Below are 13,866 nucleotides of genomic sequence, written 5' to 3'. Positions count from 1 at the left end.
AGAGTCCTATTCTATTGGCAGTTCTTCTTCTCTACAGGGACTAGACAAGCTGTGTGTGTGTGCATTTGCACATCTGTGTCAGCAACGGGTGCAGCTTAAAGTAACAAAATGCATTCATTAGAAGGGGTGTCCACAAATATTTGGACAGATAGCATATGTAGCGTTTATGAACACACATCTCACACAAATGTGAGATCTGTGCCTTTATATATTTGACACATGAGGAGTGTAATAGCATGGTCCCTGTGATGACTGTGTGTGTGTGTGTGTGTGTGTGTGTGTGTGTGTGCGCGTGCCAGCTGCGCGTAAGCGACAGAAGAAGGACCGTGACCCGTACATGGGAGTACGAGGAGAGAGACAGGCGAAACTCTGGAGACCATCGACGAGGCGGCCCGGATTCCAAGACGGCCGCAAGGGGAGGGGCGGCCGCTACGATGACTCTGAGGACGACTCTCCCCCACCCAGCCTCAGTGAAGGTCAGTTAAGAGGCAGTCAAAATCAGCTGATCATATGAACATTATAGAGCGCCTCCTACGCTTCCTGTAGTGTATTACAGTCTGTCAGAATGAGCGTGTGGATCATATGAACATTATAGAGCATTATAGAGCGCCCCCTACGCTTCCTGTAGTGTATTACAGTCTGTCAGAATGAGCGTGTGGATCATATGAGCATTATAGAGCAGTATAGAGCGCCCCCTACGCTTCCTGTAGTGTATTACAGTCTATCAGAATGAACGTGTGGATCATATGATCATTATAGAGCATTATAGAGCGCTCCCTACGCTTCCTGTAGTGTATTACAGTCTGTCAGAATGAGCGTGTGGATCATATGATCATTATAGAGCAGTATAGAGCGCCCCCTATGCTTCCTGTAGTGTATTACAGTCTATCAGAATGAGTGTGTGGATCATATGATCATTATAGAGCATTATAGAGCGCCCCCTACGCTTCCTGTAGTGTATTACAGTCTGTTAGAATGAGTGTGTGGATCATATGATCATTATAGAGCATTATAGAGCGCCCCCTACGCTTCCTATAGTGTATTACAGTCTGTCAGAATGAGCGTGTGGATCATATGATCATTATAGAGCATTATAGAGCGCCCCCTACGCTTCCTGTAGTGTATTACAGTCTGTCAGAATGAGCGTGTGGATCATATGATCATTATAGAGCATTATAGAGCGCCCCCTACGCTTCCTGTAGTGTATTACAGTCTGTTAGAATGAGTGTGTGGATCATATGATCATTATAGAGCATTATAGAGCGCCCCCTACGCTTCCTGTAGTGTATTACAGTCTGTCAGAATGAGTGTGTGGATCATATGAACATTATAGAGCATTATAGAGCGCCCCCTATGCTTCCTGTAGTGTATTACAGTCTATCAGAATGAACGTGTGGATCATATGATCATTATAGAGCATTATAGAGCGCCCCCTACGCTTCCTGTAGTGTATTACAGTCTGTCAGAATGAGCGTGTGGATCATATGATCATTATAGAGCATTATAGAGCGCCCCCTATGCTTCCTGTAGTGTATTACAGTCTATCAGAATGAACGTGTGGATCATATGATCATTATAGAGCATTATAGAGCGCCCCCTATGCTTCCTGTAGTGTATTACAGTCTGGCAGAATGAGCGTGTGGATCATATGAGCATTATAGAGCGCCCCCTACGCTTCCTGTAGTGTATTACAGTCTATCAGAATGAACGTGTGGATCATATGATCATTATAGAGCATTATAGAGCGCCCCCTATGCTTCCTGTAGTGTATTACAGTCTATCAGAATGAACGTGTGGATCATATGATCATTATAGAGCAGTATAGAGCGCCCCCATTAATAGAGTTGCGTGCAAATATAAATGTGCGTGTGTGTGTGTGTGTGTGTGTGCGTGTGTGTGTGTGTGTGTGCGCGTGGTGTGTGTGTGTGTGTGTGCGCTGCAGTGGCACGTAATCTGAAGAAAAAGGAGAAGGAGAAGAAGAGGAAAGCGTACGAGCCAAACTCACAGCTGAGGGTAAAACACCTCCCCCCTACACACAATCCATTTCCTGTGTGTGTGGTGCGATGCGTGTGTGTGTGTGTGTGTTTGTGTACTCTCATTGTTTCAGTCAAGCCTAACCACCTGTATGTATGTGTGTGTGTGTGTGTGTTTGTGTACTCTCATTGTTTCAGTCAAGCCTAACCACCTGTATGTATGTGTGTGTGTGTGTGTGTTTGTGTACTCTCGTTGTTTTAGTCAAGCCTAACCACCTGTATGTATGTGTGTGTGTGTGTGTGTGTGTTTGTGTACTCTCATTGTTTCAGTCAAGCCTAACCACCTGTATGTGTGTGTGTGTGTGTGTTTGTGTACTCTCATTGTTTCAGTCAAGCCTAACCACCTGTATGTATGTGTGTGTGTGTGTGTTTGTGTACTCTCATTGTTTTAGTCAAGCCTAACCACCTGTATGTGTGTGTGTGTGTGTGTGTGTGTGTGTTTGTGTACTCTCATTGTTTCAGTCAAGCCTAACCACCTGTATGTATGTGTGTGTGTGTGTGTGTTTGTGTACTCTCGTTGTTTTAGTCAAGCCTAACCACCTGTATGTGTGTGTGTGTGTGTTTGTGTACTCTCATTGTTTCAGTCAAGCCTAACCACCTGTATGTATGTGTGTGTGTGTTTGTGTACTCTCATTGTTTTAGTCAAGCCTAACCACCTGTATGTATGTGTGTGTGTGTGTGTGTTTGTGTACTCTCGTTGTTTTAGTCAAGCCTAACCACCTGTATGTATGTGTGTGTGTGTGTGTTTGTGTACTCTCATTGTTTTAGTCAAGCCTAACCACCTGTATGTATGTGTGTGTGTGTGTGTTTGTGTACTCTCATTGTTTTAGTCAAGCCTAACCACCTGTATGTATGTGTGTGTGTGTGTGTGTGTGTGTTTGTGTACTCTCATTGTTTCAGTCAAGCCTAACCACCTGTATGTATGTGTGTGTGTGTGTGTGTGTGTGTGTGTGTGTGTTTGTGTACTCTCATTGTTTCAGTCAAGCCTAACCACCTGTATGTATGTGTGTGTGTGTGTGTGTTTGTGTACTCTCGTTGTTTTAGTCAAGCCTAACCACCTGTATGTATGTGTGTGTGTGTGTGTGTGTGTGTGTTTGTGTACTCTCATTGTTTCAGTCAAGCCTAACCACCTGTATGTATGTGTGTGTGTGTGTGTTTGTGTACTCTCATTGTTTTAGTCAAGCCTAACCACCTGTATGTGTGTGTGTGTGTGTGTTTGTGTACTCTCATTGTTTTAGTCAAGCCTAACCACCTGTATGTATGTGTGTGTGTGTGTGTGCGCGCAGAAATGATGGATTCCTCCACCTTCAAAAGGTTCTGCGGCAGTATAGACAGCATACTGGAGAACCTGGAGGACGTGGACTTCTCTGCTCAGGGTAAACACACTCACACACCTGTGTTTCTGAAGGCCTCCCTGTCCGGGGCAGTGTAGGTATCAGACTGTCGGAGTGTGAGGGGCGTCAGTCTGGTGGTCTGATTCCTCAGGGTGATCGGGGGGAGCTCTGGTTTTGAACGTTATTATAGACTGATGAACTCTGATACTCATACACACTCGTACAGCAGTTTACACTCGCACATCAGTTTACACTCGCACAGCAGTTTACACTCGCACAGCAGTTCACACTCGTACATCAGTTTAACTCGTACATCTGTTCACACTCGCACATCAGTTTAACTCGTACATCTGTTCACACTCGCACATCAGTTTACACTCGCACAGCAGTTCACACTCGCACAGCAGTTTACACTCGTACATCAGTTCACACTCGCACAGCAGTTTACACTCGTACATCAGTTCACACTCGTACATCAGTGTAACTCGTACATCTGTTCACACTCGCACATCAGTTTAACTCGTACATCTGTTCACACTCGCACATCAGTTTACACTCGCACATCAGTTTACACTCGCACAGCAGTTCACACTCGCACAGCAGTTCACACTCGTACATCAGTTTAACTTGTACATCTGTTCACACTCGCACATCAGTTTACACTCGCACACCAGTTCACACTCGTACATCAGTTTAACTCGTACATCTGTTCACACTTGCACATCAGTTCACACTCGCACATCAGTTCACACTCGTACATCAGTTCACACTCGTACATCTCCTCACACTCGCACATCGGTTTACACTCGCACAGCAGTTTACACTCGCACAGCAGTTTACACTCGTACATCAGTTTACACTCGCACATCAGTTTACACTCGCACATCAGTTTACACTCGCACATCGGTTCACACTCGCACACCGGTTCACACTCGTACATCAGTGTAACTCGTACATCTGTTCACACTTGCACATCAGTTTACACTCGCACATCGGTTTACACTCGTACATCGGTTTACACTCGTACATCAGTTTACACTCGCACATCAGTTCACACTCGCACAGCAGTTTACACTCGCACAGCAGTTCACACTCGCACATCAGTTCACACTCGCACAGCAGTTTACACTCGTACATCAGTTTAACTCGTACATCTGTTCACACTTGCACATCAGTTCACACTCGCACACCAGTTCACACTCGTACATCTGTTCACACTCGCACATCAGTTTACACTCGCACACCAGTTCACACTCGTACATCAGTTTAACTCGTACATCTGTTCACACTTGCACATCAGTTCACACTCGCACATCAGTTCACACTCGTACATCAGTTTAACTCGTACATCTGTTCACACTCGCACAGCAGTTTACACTCGCACAGCAGTTTACACTCGCACAGCAGTTTACACTCGTACATCAGTTTACACTCGTACATCAGTTTACACTCGCACATCAGTTTACACTCGCACATCAGTTCACACTCGCACACCAGTTCACACTCGTACATCAGTGTAACTCGTACATCTGTTCACACTTGCACATCAGTTTACACTCGTACATCAGTTTACACTCGCACATCAGTTCACACTCGCACAGCAGTTTACACTCGCACATCAGTTTACACTCGCACAGCAGTTCACACTCGCACAGCAGTTCACACTCGTACAGCAGTTCACACTCGTACAGCAGTTCACACTCGCACAGCAGTTTACACTCGTACAGCAGTTTACACTCGCACACCAGTTCACACTCGCACACCAGTTCACACTCGTACATCTGTTTAACTCGTACATCTGTTCACACTCGTACACCAGTTCAACTCGTACATCAGTTAACACTCGTACATCAGTTAACACTCGTACATCAGTTAACACTCGCACATCAGTTAACACTCGTACAGCAGTTCACACTCGCACAGCAGTTCACACTCGTACAGCAGTACACAATCGCACATTAGTTAACACTCGCTCACCAGTTCACACTCGCACATCAGTTAACGCTCGCTCACCAGTTCACACTCGTACAGAAGTTCAACTTGTACATCAGCTAACACTCGTACAGCAGTTCACACTCGCACATCAGTTAACACTCGTACAGCAGTACACAATCGCACATTAGTTAACACTCACTCACCAGTTCACACTCGCACATCATTTAACACTCGTACAGCAATACACACTCGCACATCAGTTAACACTCGCTCACCAGTTCACACTCGTACAGAAGTTCACACTCGTATATCAGTTAACACTTGCACAGCAGTTCACACTCGTACAGCAGTTCAACTCACACATCAGTTCACACTCGTACGGCAGTTCACACTCGTACGGCGGTTCACACTCGTACGGCGGTTCACACTCGTACGGCGGTTTACACTCGTACGGCAGTTCACACTCGTACGGCAGTTCACACTCGTACAGAAGTTCAACTCACACATCAGTTCACGCTCGTACAGCAGTATAGCGGGGTTAGGATTAGAGTATAGTAGGTAACGCTCGTATAGCGGGGTTAGGATTAGAGTATAGTAGTTAACGCTCGTATAGCGGGGTTAGGATTAGAGTATAGTAGTTAACGCTCGTATAGCGGGGTTAGGATTAGAGTATAGTAGTTAACGCTCGTATAGCGGGGTTAGGATTAGAGTATAGTAGGTAACGCTCGTATAGCGGGGTTAGGATTAGAGTATAGTAGGTAACGCTCGTATAGCGGGGTTAGGATTAGAGTATATCAGTTAACGCTCGTATAGCGGGGTTAGGATTAGAGTATAGTAGTTAACGCTCGTATAGCGGGGTTAGGATTAGAGTATAGTAGTTAACGCTCGTATAGCGGGGTTAGGATTAGAGTATAGTAGGTAACGCTCGTATAGCGGGGTTAGGATTAGAGTATAGTAGTTAACGCTCGTATAGCGGGGTTAGGATTAGAGTATAGTAGTTAACGCTCGTATAGCGGGGTTAGGATTAGAGTATAGTAGTTAACGCTCGTATAGCGGGGTTAGGATTAGAGTATAGTAGTTAACGCTCGTATAGCGGGGTTAGGATTAGAGTATAGTAGTTAACGCTCGTATAGCGGGGTTAGGATTAGAGTATAGTAGTTAACGCTCGTATAGCGGGGTTAGGATTAGAGTATAGTAGTTAACGCTCGTATAGCGGGGTTAGGATTAGAGTATAGTAGGTAACGCTCGTATAGCGGGGTTAGGATTAGAGTATAGTAGGTAACGCTCGTATAGCGGGGTTAGGATTAGAGTATAGTAGTTAACGCTCGTATAGCGGGGTTAGGATTAGAGTATAGTAGTTAACGCTCGTATAGCGGGGTTAGGATTAGAGTATAGTAGGTAACGCTCGTATAGCGGGGTTAGGATTAGAGTATAGTAGGTAACGCTCGTATAGCGGGGTTAGGATTAGAGTATAGTAGGTAACGCTCGTATAGCGGGGTTAGGATTAGAGTATAGTAGTTAACGCTCGTATAGCGGGGTTAGGATTAGAGTATAGTAGTTAACGCTCGTATAGCGGGGTTAGGATTAGAGTATAGTAGTTAACGCTCGTATAGCGGGGTTAGGATTAGAGTATAGTAGTTAACGCTCGTATAGCGGGGTTAGGATTAGAGTATAGTAGTTAACGCTCGTATAGCGGGGTTAGGATTAGAGTATAGTAGTTAACGCTCGTATAGCGGGGTTAGGATTAGAGTATAGTAGTTAACGCTCGTATAGCGGGGTTAGGATTAGAGTATAGTAGTTAACGCTCGTATAGCGGGGTTAGGATTAGAGTATAGTAGGTAACGCTCGTATAGCGGGGTTAGGATTAGAGTATAGTAGGTAACGCTCGTATAGCGGGGTTAGGATTAGAGTATAGTAGTTAACGCTCGTATAGCGGGGTTAGGATTAGAGTATAGTAGTTAACGCTCGTATAGCGGGGTTAGGATTAGAGTATAGTAGTTAACGCTCGTATAGCGGGGTTAGGATTAGAGTATAGTAGGTAACGCTCGTATAGCGGGGTTAGGATTAGAGTATAGTAGGTAACGCTCGTATAGCGGGGTTAGGATTAGAGTATAGTAGGTAACGCTCGTATAGCGGGGTTAGGATTAGAGTATAGTAGTTAACGCTCGTATAGCGGGGTTAGGATTAGAGTATAGTAGGTAACGCTCGTATAGCGGGGTTAGGATTAGAGTATAGTAGGTAACGCTCGTATAGCGGGGTTAGGATTAGAGTATAGTAGTTAACGCTCGTATAGCGGGGTTAGGATTAGAGTATAGTAGTTAACGCTCGTATAGCGGGGTTAGGATTAGAGTATAGTAGTTAACGCTCGTATAGCGGGGTTAGGATTAGAGTATAGTAGGTAACGCTCGTATAGCGGGGTTAGGATTAGAGTATATCAGGTAACGCTCGTATAGCGGGGTTAGGATTAGAGTATATCAGTTAACGCTCGTATAGCGGGGTTAGGATTAGAGTATAGTAGTTAACGCTCGTATAGCGGGGTTAGGATTAGAGTATAGTAGTTAACGTTCGTATAGCGGGGTTAGGATTAGAGTATAGTAGTTAACGCTCGTATAGCGGGGTTAGGATTAGAGTATAGTAGTTAACGCTCGTATAGCGGGGTTAGGATTAGAGTACAGTAGTTAACGCTCGTATAGCGGGGTTAGGATTAGAGTACAGTAGGTAACGCTCGTATAGCGGGGTTAGGATTAGAGTACAGTAGTTAACGCTCGTATAGCGGGGTTAGGATTAGAGTATAGTAGGTAACGCTCGTATAGCGGGGTTAGGATTAGAGTATAGTAGGTAACGCTCGTATAGCGGGGTTAGGATTAGAGTATAGTAGTTAACGCTCGTATAGCGGGGTTAGGATTAGAGTATAGTAGGTAACGCTCGTATAGCGGGGTTAGGATTAGAGTATAGTAGTTAACGCTCGTATAGCGGGGTTAGGATTAGAGTATAGTAGTTAACGCTCGTATAGCGGGGTTAGGATTAGAGTATAGTAGTTAACGCTCGTATAGCGGGGTTAGGATTAGAGTATAGTAGGTAACGCTCGTATAGCGGGGTTAGGATTAGAGTATAGTAGTTAACGCTCGTATAGCGGGGTTAGGATTAGAGTATAGTAGTTAACGCTCGTATAGCGGGGTTAGGATTAGAGTATAGTAGGTAACGCTCGTATAGCGGGGTTAGGATTAGAGTATAGTAGGTAACGCTCGTATAGCGGGGTTAGGATTAGAGTATAGTAGGTAACGCTCGTATAGCGGGGTTAGGATTAGAGTATAGTAGGTAACGCTCGTATAGCGGTGTCAGGATTAGAGTATAGTAGTTAACGTTCGTATAGCGGGGTCAGGATTAGAGTATATCAGTTAACGCTCGTATAGCGGGGTCAGGATTAGAGTATAGTAGGTAACGCTCGTATAGCGGGGTCAGGATTAGAGTATAGTAGTTAACGCTCGTATAGCGGGGTCAGGATTAGAGTATAGTAGTTAACGCTCGTATAGCGGGGTTAGGATTAGAGTATAGTAGTTAACGCTCGTATAGCGGGGTTAGGATTAGAGTATAGTAGGTAACGCTCGTATAGCGGGGTTAGGATTAGAGTATAGTAGGTAACGCTCGTATAGCGGGGTTAGGATTAGAGTATAGTAGTTAACGCTCGTATAGCGGGGTTAGGATTAGAGTATAGTAGGTAACGCTCGTATAGCGGGGTTAGGATTAGAGTATAGTAGGTAACGCTCGTATAGCGGGGTTAGGATTAGAGTATAGTAGGTAACGCTCGTATAGCGGGGTTAGGATTAGAGTATAGTAGTTAACGCTCGTATAGCGGGGTTAGGATTAGAGTATAGTAGGTAACGCTCGTATAGCGGGGTTAGGATTAGAGTATAGTAGGTAACGCTCGTATAGCGGGGTCAGGATTAGAGTATAGTAGTTAACGCTCGTATAGCGGGGTCAGGATTAGAGTATAGTAGTTAACGCTCGTATAGCGGGGTTAGGATTAGAGTATAGTAGTTAACGCTCGTATAGCGGGGTTAGGATTAGAGTATAGTAGGTAACGCTCGTATAGCGGGGTTAGGATTAGAGTATAGTAGTTAACGCTCGTATAGCGGGGTTAGGATTAGAGTATAGTAGGTAACGCTCGTATAGCGGGGTTAGGATTAGAGTATAGTAGTTAACGCTCGTATAGCGGGGTTAGGATTAGAGTATAGTAGGTAACGCTCGTATAGCGGGGTTAGGATTAGAGTATAGTAGTTAACGCTCGTATAGCGGGGTTAGGATTAGAGTATAGTAGGTAACGCTCGTATAGCGGGGTTAGGATTAGAGTATAGTAGGTAACGCTCGTATAGCGGGGTTAGGATTAGAGTATAGTAGGTAACGCTCGTATAGCGGGGTTAGGATTAGAGTATAGTAGGTAACGCTCGTATAGCGGGGTTAGGATTAGAGTATAGTAGTTAACGCTCGTATAGCGGGGTTAGGATTAGAGTATAGTAGGTAACGCTCGTATAGCGGGGTTAGGATTAGAGTATAGTAGGTAACGCTCGTATAGCGGGGTTAGGATTAGAGTATAGTAGTTAACGCTCGTATAGCGGGGTTAGGATTAGAGTATAGTAGTTAACGCTCGTATAGCGGGGTTAGGATTAGAGTATAGTAGTTAACGCTCGTATAGCGGGGTTAGGATTAGAGTATAGTAGTTAACGCTCGTATAGCGGGGTTAGGATTAGAGTATAGTAGTTAACGCTCGTATAGCGGGGTTAGGATTAGAGTATAGTAGTTAACGCTCGTATAGCGGGGTTAGGATTAGAGTATAGTAGTTAACGCTCGTATAGCGGGGTTAGGATTAGAGTATAGTAGGTAACGCTCGTATAGCAGCGTTGTTGTGTGGAAATGTGTTTAGACTGACAGGTGTGTGTGTGTGTGTGTGTCTGTGTGTGTGTGTGTGTGCGCAGACGACGATGAGATTCCTCAGGAGCTGCTGTTGGGGAAGCAGCAGCTGAGCGAGCTGGGCAGTGAGTCGGCGAAGATAAAGGCCATGGGCATCACAGACAGGGTGAGAAGCAGCACTGCAGCGGATTCCAGCCTGGCCTCCTGCAGCGCTCACGTACAGCTGCATATCAGCCCAGAGCTCAGAGCTCCTCACTGACTCTAATCTCAAACACTGACTCACTCACTGACTCTAATCTCACTCACTAATCTCACTGACTGACACTAATCTCACTGACTGACTCTAATCTCACTGACTGACACTAATCTCACTGACTTACACTAATCTCACTCACTGACTCTAATCTCACACACTGACTCACTCACTGACTCTAATCTCACTCACTAATCTCACTCACTTATTCTAATCTCACTGACTGACTCTAATCTCACTCGCTTACTCTAATCTCACTCGCTTATTCTAATCTCACTCCCTGACTCTAATCTCACTTACTGACTCTAATCTCACTCACACTAATCTCACTCACTTACTCTAATCTCACTGACTGACTCTAATCTCACTGACTGACTCTAATCTCACTCGCTTACTCTAATCTCACTCCCTGACTCTAATCTCACTCCCTAACTCTAATCTCACTCCCTGACACTAATCTCACTCACTGACTCTCACTCACTGACTCTAGTCTCACTCTCTGACTCACTCGCTTATTCTAATCTCACTCCCTGACACTAATCTCACTCGCTTACTCTAATCTCACTCCCTGACTCTAATCTCACTTCCTAACTCTAATCTCACTCCCTGACTCTAATCTCACTCCCTGACACTAATCTCACTCACTGACTCTCTCACTCACTGACTCTAGTCTCACTCTCTGACTCACTCGCTTATTCTAATATCACTCTTTGACTCTAATCTCACTCCCTAACTCTAATCTCACTCCCTAACTCTAATCTCACTCACTGACTCTAATCTCACTCACTGACTCTAGTCTCACTCTTTGACTCACTCGCTTACTCTAATCTCACTCCCTAACTCTAATCTCACTCCCTGACTCTGATGTCAGTCTCTGACTCACTCACTGACACTAATCTCACTCACTGACTCTAATCTCACTCCCTAACTCTAATCTCACTCACTGACACTAATCTCACTCACTGACACTAATCTCACTCGCTTATTCTAATCTCACTTGCTTATTCTAATCTCACTCCCTGACTCTAATCTCACTCCCTGACTCTAATTTCACTCCCTGACTCTAATTTCACTCCCTGACTCTAATCTCACTCCCTGACTTTAATCTCACTCCCTGACTCTAATCTCACTTGCTTACTCTAATCTCACTCCCTGACTCTAATTTCACTTCCTGACTCTAATCTCACTCCCTGACTCTAATCTCACTCCCTGACTCTAATCTCACTCACTGACTCTCTCACTCACTGACTCTAGTCTCACTCTCTGACTCACTCGCTTATTCTAATCTCACTCCCTGACTCTAATCTCACTCCCTTACTCTAATCTCACTCTCTGACTCACTCCCTGACTCTAATCTCACTCCCTGATTCTAATCTCACTCCCTGACTCTAATCTCACTCGCTTACTCTAATCTTACTCGCTTATTCTAATCTCACTCCCTGACTCTAATCTCACTCCCTGACTCACTCCCTGACTCTAATCTCACTCCTTGACTCTAATCTCACTCGCTTACTCTAATCTCACTCGCTTACTCTAATCTCACTCGCTTACTCTAATCTCACTCACTCTAATCTCACTCACTGACTCTGATGTCAGTCTCTGACTCACTCACTGACACTAATCTCACTCGCTTACTCTAATCTCACTCACTGACTCTAATCTCACTCCCTGACTCTGTCACTCTCTGACTCACTCGCTTACTCTAATCTCACTCGCTTACTCTAATCTCACTCGCTTACTCTAATCTCACTCACTGACACTAATCTCACTCTCTTACTCTAATCTCACTCCCTGACACTAATCTCACTCACTGACTCTAGTCTCACTCACTGACTCTAGTCTCACTCTCTGACTCACTTGCTTACTCTAATCTCACTCGCTTACTCTAATCTCACTCTCTGACTCTAATCTCACTCACTGACTCTAATCTCACTCCCTGACACTAATCTCACTCACTGACTCTCTCACTCACTGACTCTAGTCTCACTCTCTGACTCACTCGCTTACTCTAATCTCACTCGCTTACTCTAATCTCACTCTCTGACTCTAATCTCACTCTCTGACTCTAATCTCACTCACACTAATCTCACTCACTTACTCTAATCTCACTGACTGACTCTAATCTCACTCGCTTACTCTAATCTCACTCCCTGACTCTAATCTCACTCCCTAACTCTAATCTCACTCCCTGACACTAATCTCACTCACTGACTCTCACTCACTGACTCTAGTCTCACTCTCTGACTCACTCGCTTATTCTAATCTCACTCCCTGACACTAATCTCACTCGCTTACTCTAATCTCACTCGCTTACTCTAATCTCACTCGCTTATTCTAATCTCACTCGCTTACTCTAATCTCACTCCCTGACTCTAATCTCACTTCCTGACTCTAATCTCACTCCCTGACTCTAATCTCACTCACTGACACTAATCTCACTCACTGACTCTCTCACTCACTGACTCTAGTCTCACTCTCTGACTCACTCGCTTATTCTAATGTCACTCTTTGACTCTAATCTCACTCTCTTATTCTAATCTCACTCTCTGACTCACTCCCTGACTCTAATCTCACTCGCTTACTCTAATCTCACTCGCTTACTCTAATCTCACTCCCTGACTCTAATCTCACTCCCTAACTCTAATCTCTCACTGACTCTAATCTCACTCACTGACTCTAGTCTCACTCTTTGACTCACTCGCTTACTCTAATCTCACTCTCTTATTCTAATCTCACTCTCTGACTCACTCGCTTATTCTAATCTCACTCCCTGACTCTAATCTCACTCCCTTACTCTAATCTCACTCTCTGACTCACTCCCTGACTCTAATCTCACTCCCTGACTCTAATCTCACTCGCTTACTCTAATCTCACTCGCTTACTCTAATCTCACTCGCTTATTCTAATCTCACTCCCTGACTCTAATCTCACTCCCTGACTCACTCCCTGACTCTAATCTCACTCCCTGACTCTAATCTCACTCCCTGACTCTAATCTCACTCCCTGACTCTAATCTCACTCACTTACTCTAATCTCACTCCCTGACTCTGATGTCAGTCTCTGACTCACTCACTGACACTAATCTCACTCGCTTACTCTAATCTCACTCACTGACTCTAATCTCACTCCCTGACTCTGTCACTCTCTGACTCACTCACTGACACTAATCTCACTCGCTTACTCTAATCTCACTCGCTTACTCTAATCTCACTCACTGACACTAATCTCACTCTCTTACTCTAATCTCACTCCCTGACACTAATCTCACTCACTGACTCTCTCACTCACTGACTCTAGTCTCACTCTCTGACTCACTCGCTTACTCTAATCTCACTCGCTTACTCTAATCTCACTCTCTGACTCTAATCTCACTCACGATAGACGGCAGAGGGCAGCTGCTGAA

General features: G+C 44.7%; 1 protein-coding gene across 1 annotated transcript in view; it reads left to right on the top strand.

Annotated features, from left to right (window-relative positions):
• Window positions 1-299: 299 nt before the first annotated feature.
• The window catches only part of LOC140548779 (nipped-B-like protein A), a gene marked incomplete at its 5' end in the record, with an annotated part of 66,317 nt that continues 52,750 nt past the window's right edge, over window positions 300-13,866 (top strand). Inside the window, 7 exon segments of the mRNA XM_072671933.1 lie at window positions 300-331; window positions 333-398; window positions 401-476; window positions 1,943-1,996; window positions 1,999-2,013; window positions 3,320-3,409; window positions 10,276-10,376. Coding sequence (XP_072528034.1) covers window positions 300-331; window positions 333-398; window positions 401-476; window positions 1,943-1,996; window positions 1,999-2,013; window positions 3,320-3,409; window positions 10,276-10,376 — 434 coding nt within the window.

This window comes from Salminus brasiliensis (assembly GCF_030463535.1).
Source record: "Salminus brasiliensis chromosome 20 unlocalized genomic scaffold, fSalBra1.hap2 SUPER_20_unloc_4, whole genome shotgun sequence".
NCBI lineage: Eukaryota > Metazoa > Chordata > Actinopteri > Characiformes > Bryconidae > Salminus > Salminus brasiliensis.
This window is presented reverse-complemented; position numbering and strand designations above follow the sequence as displayed.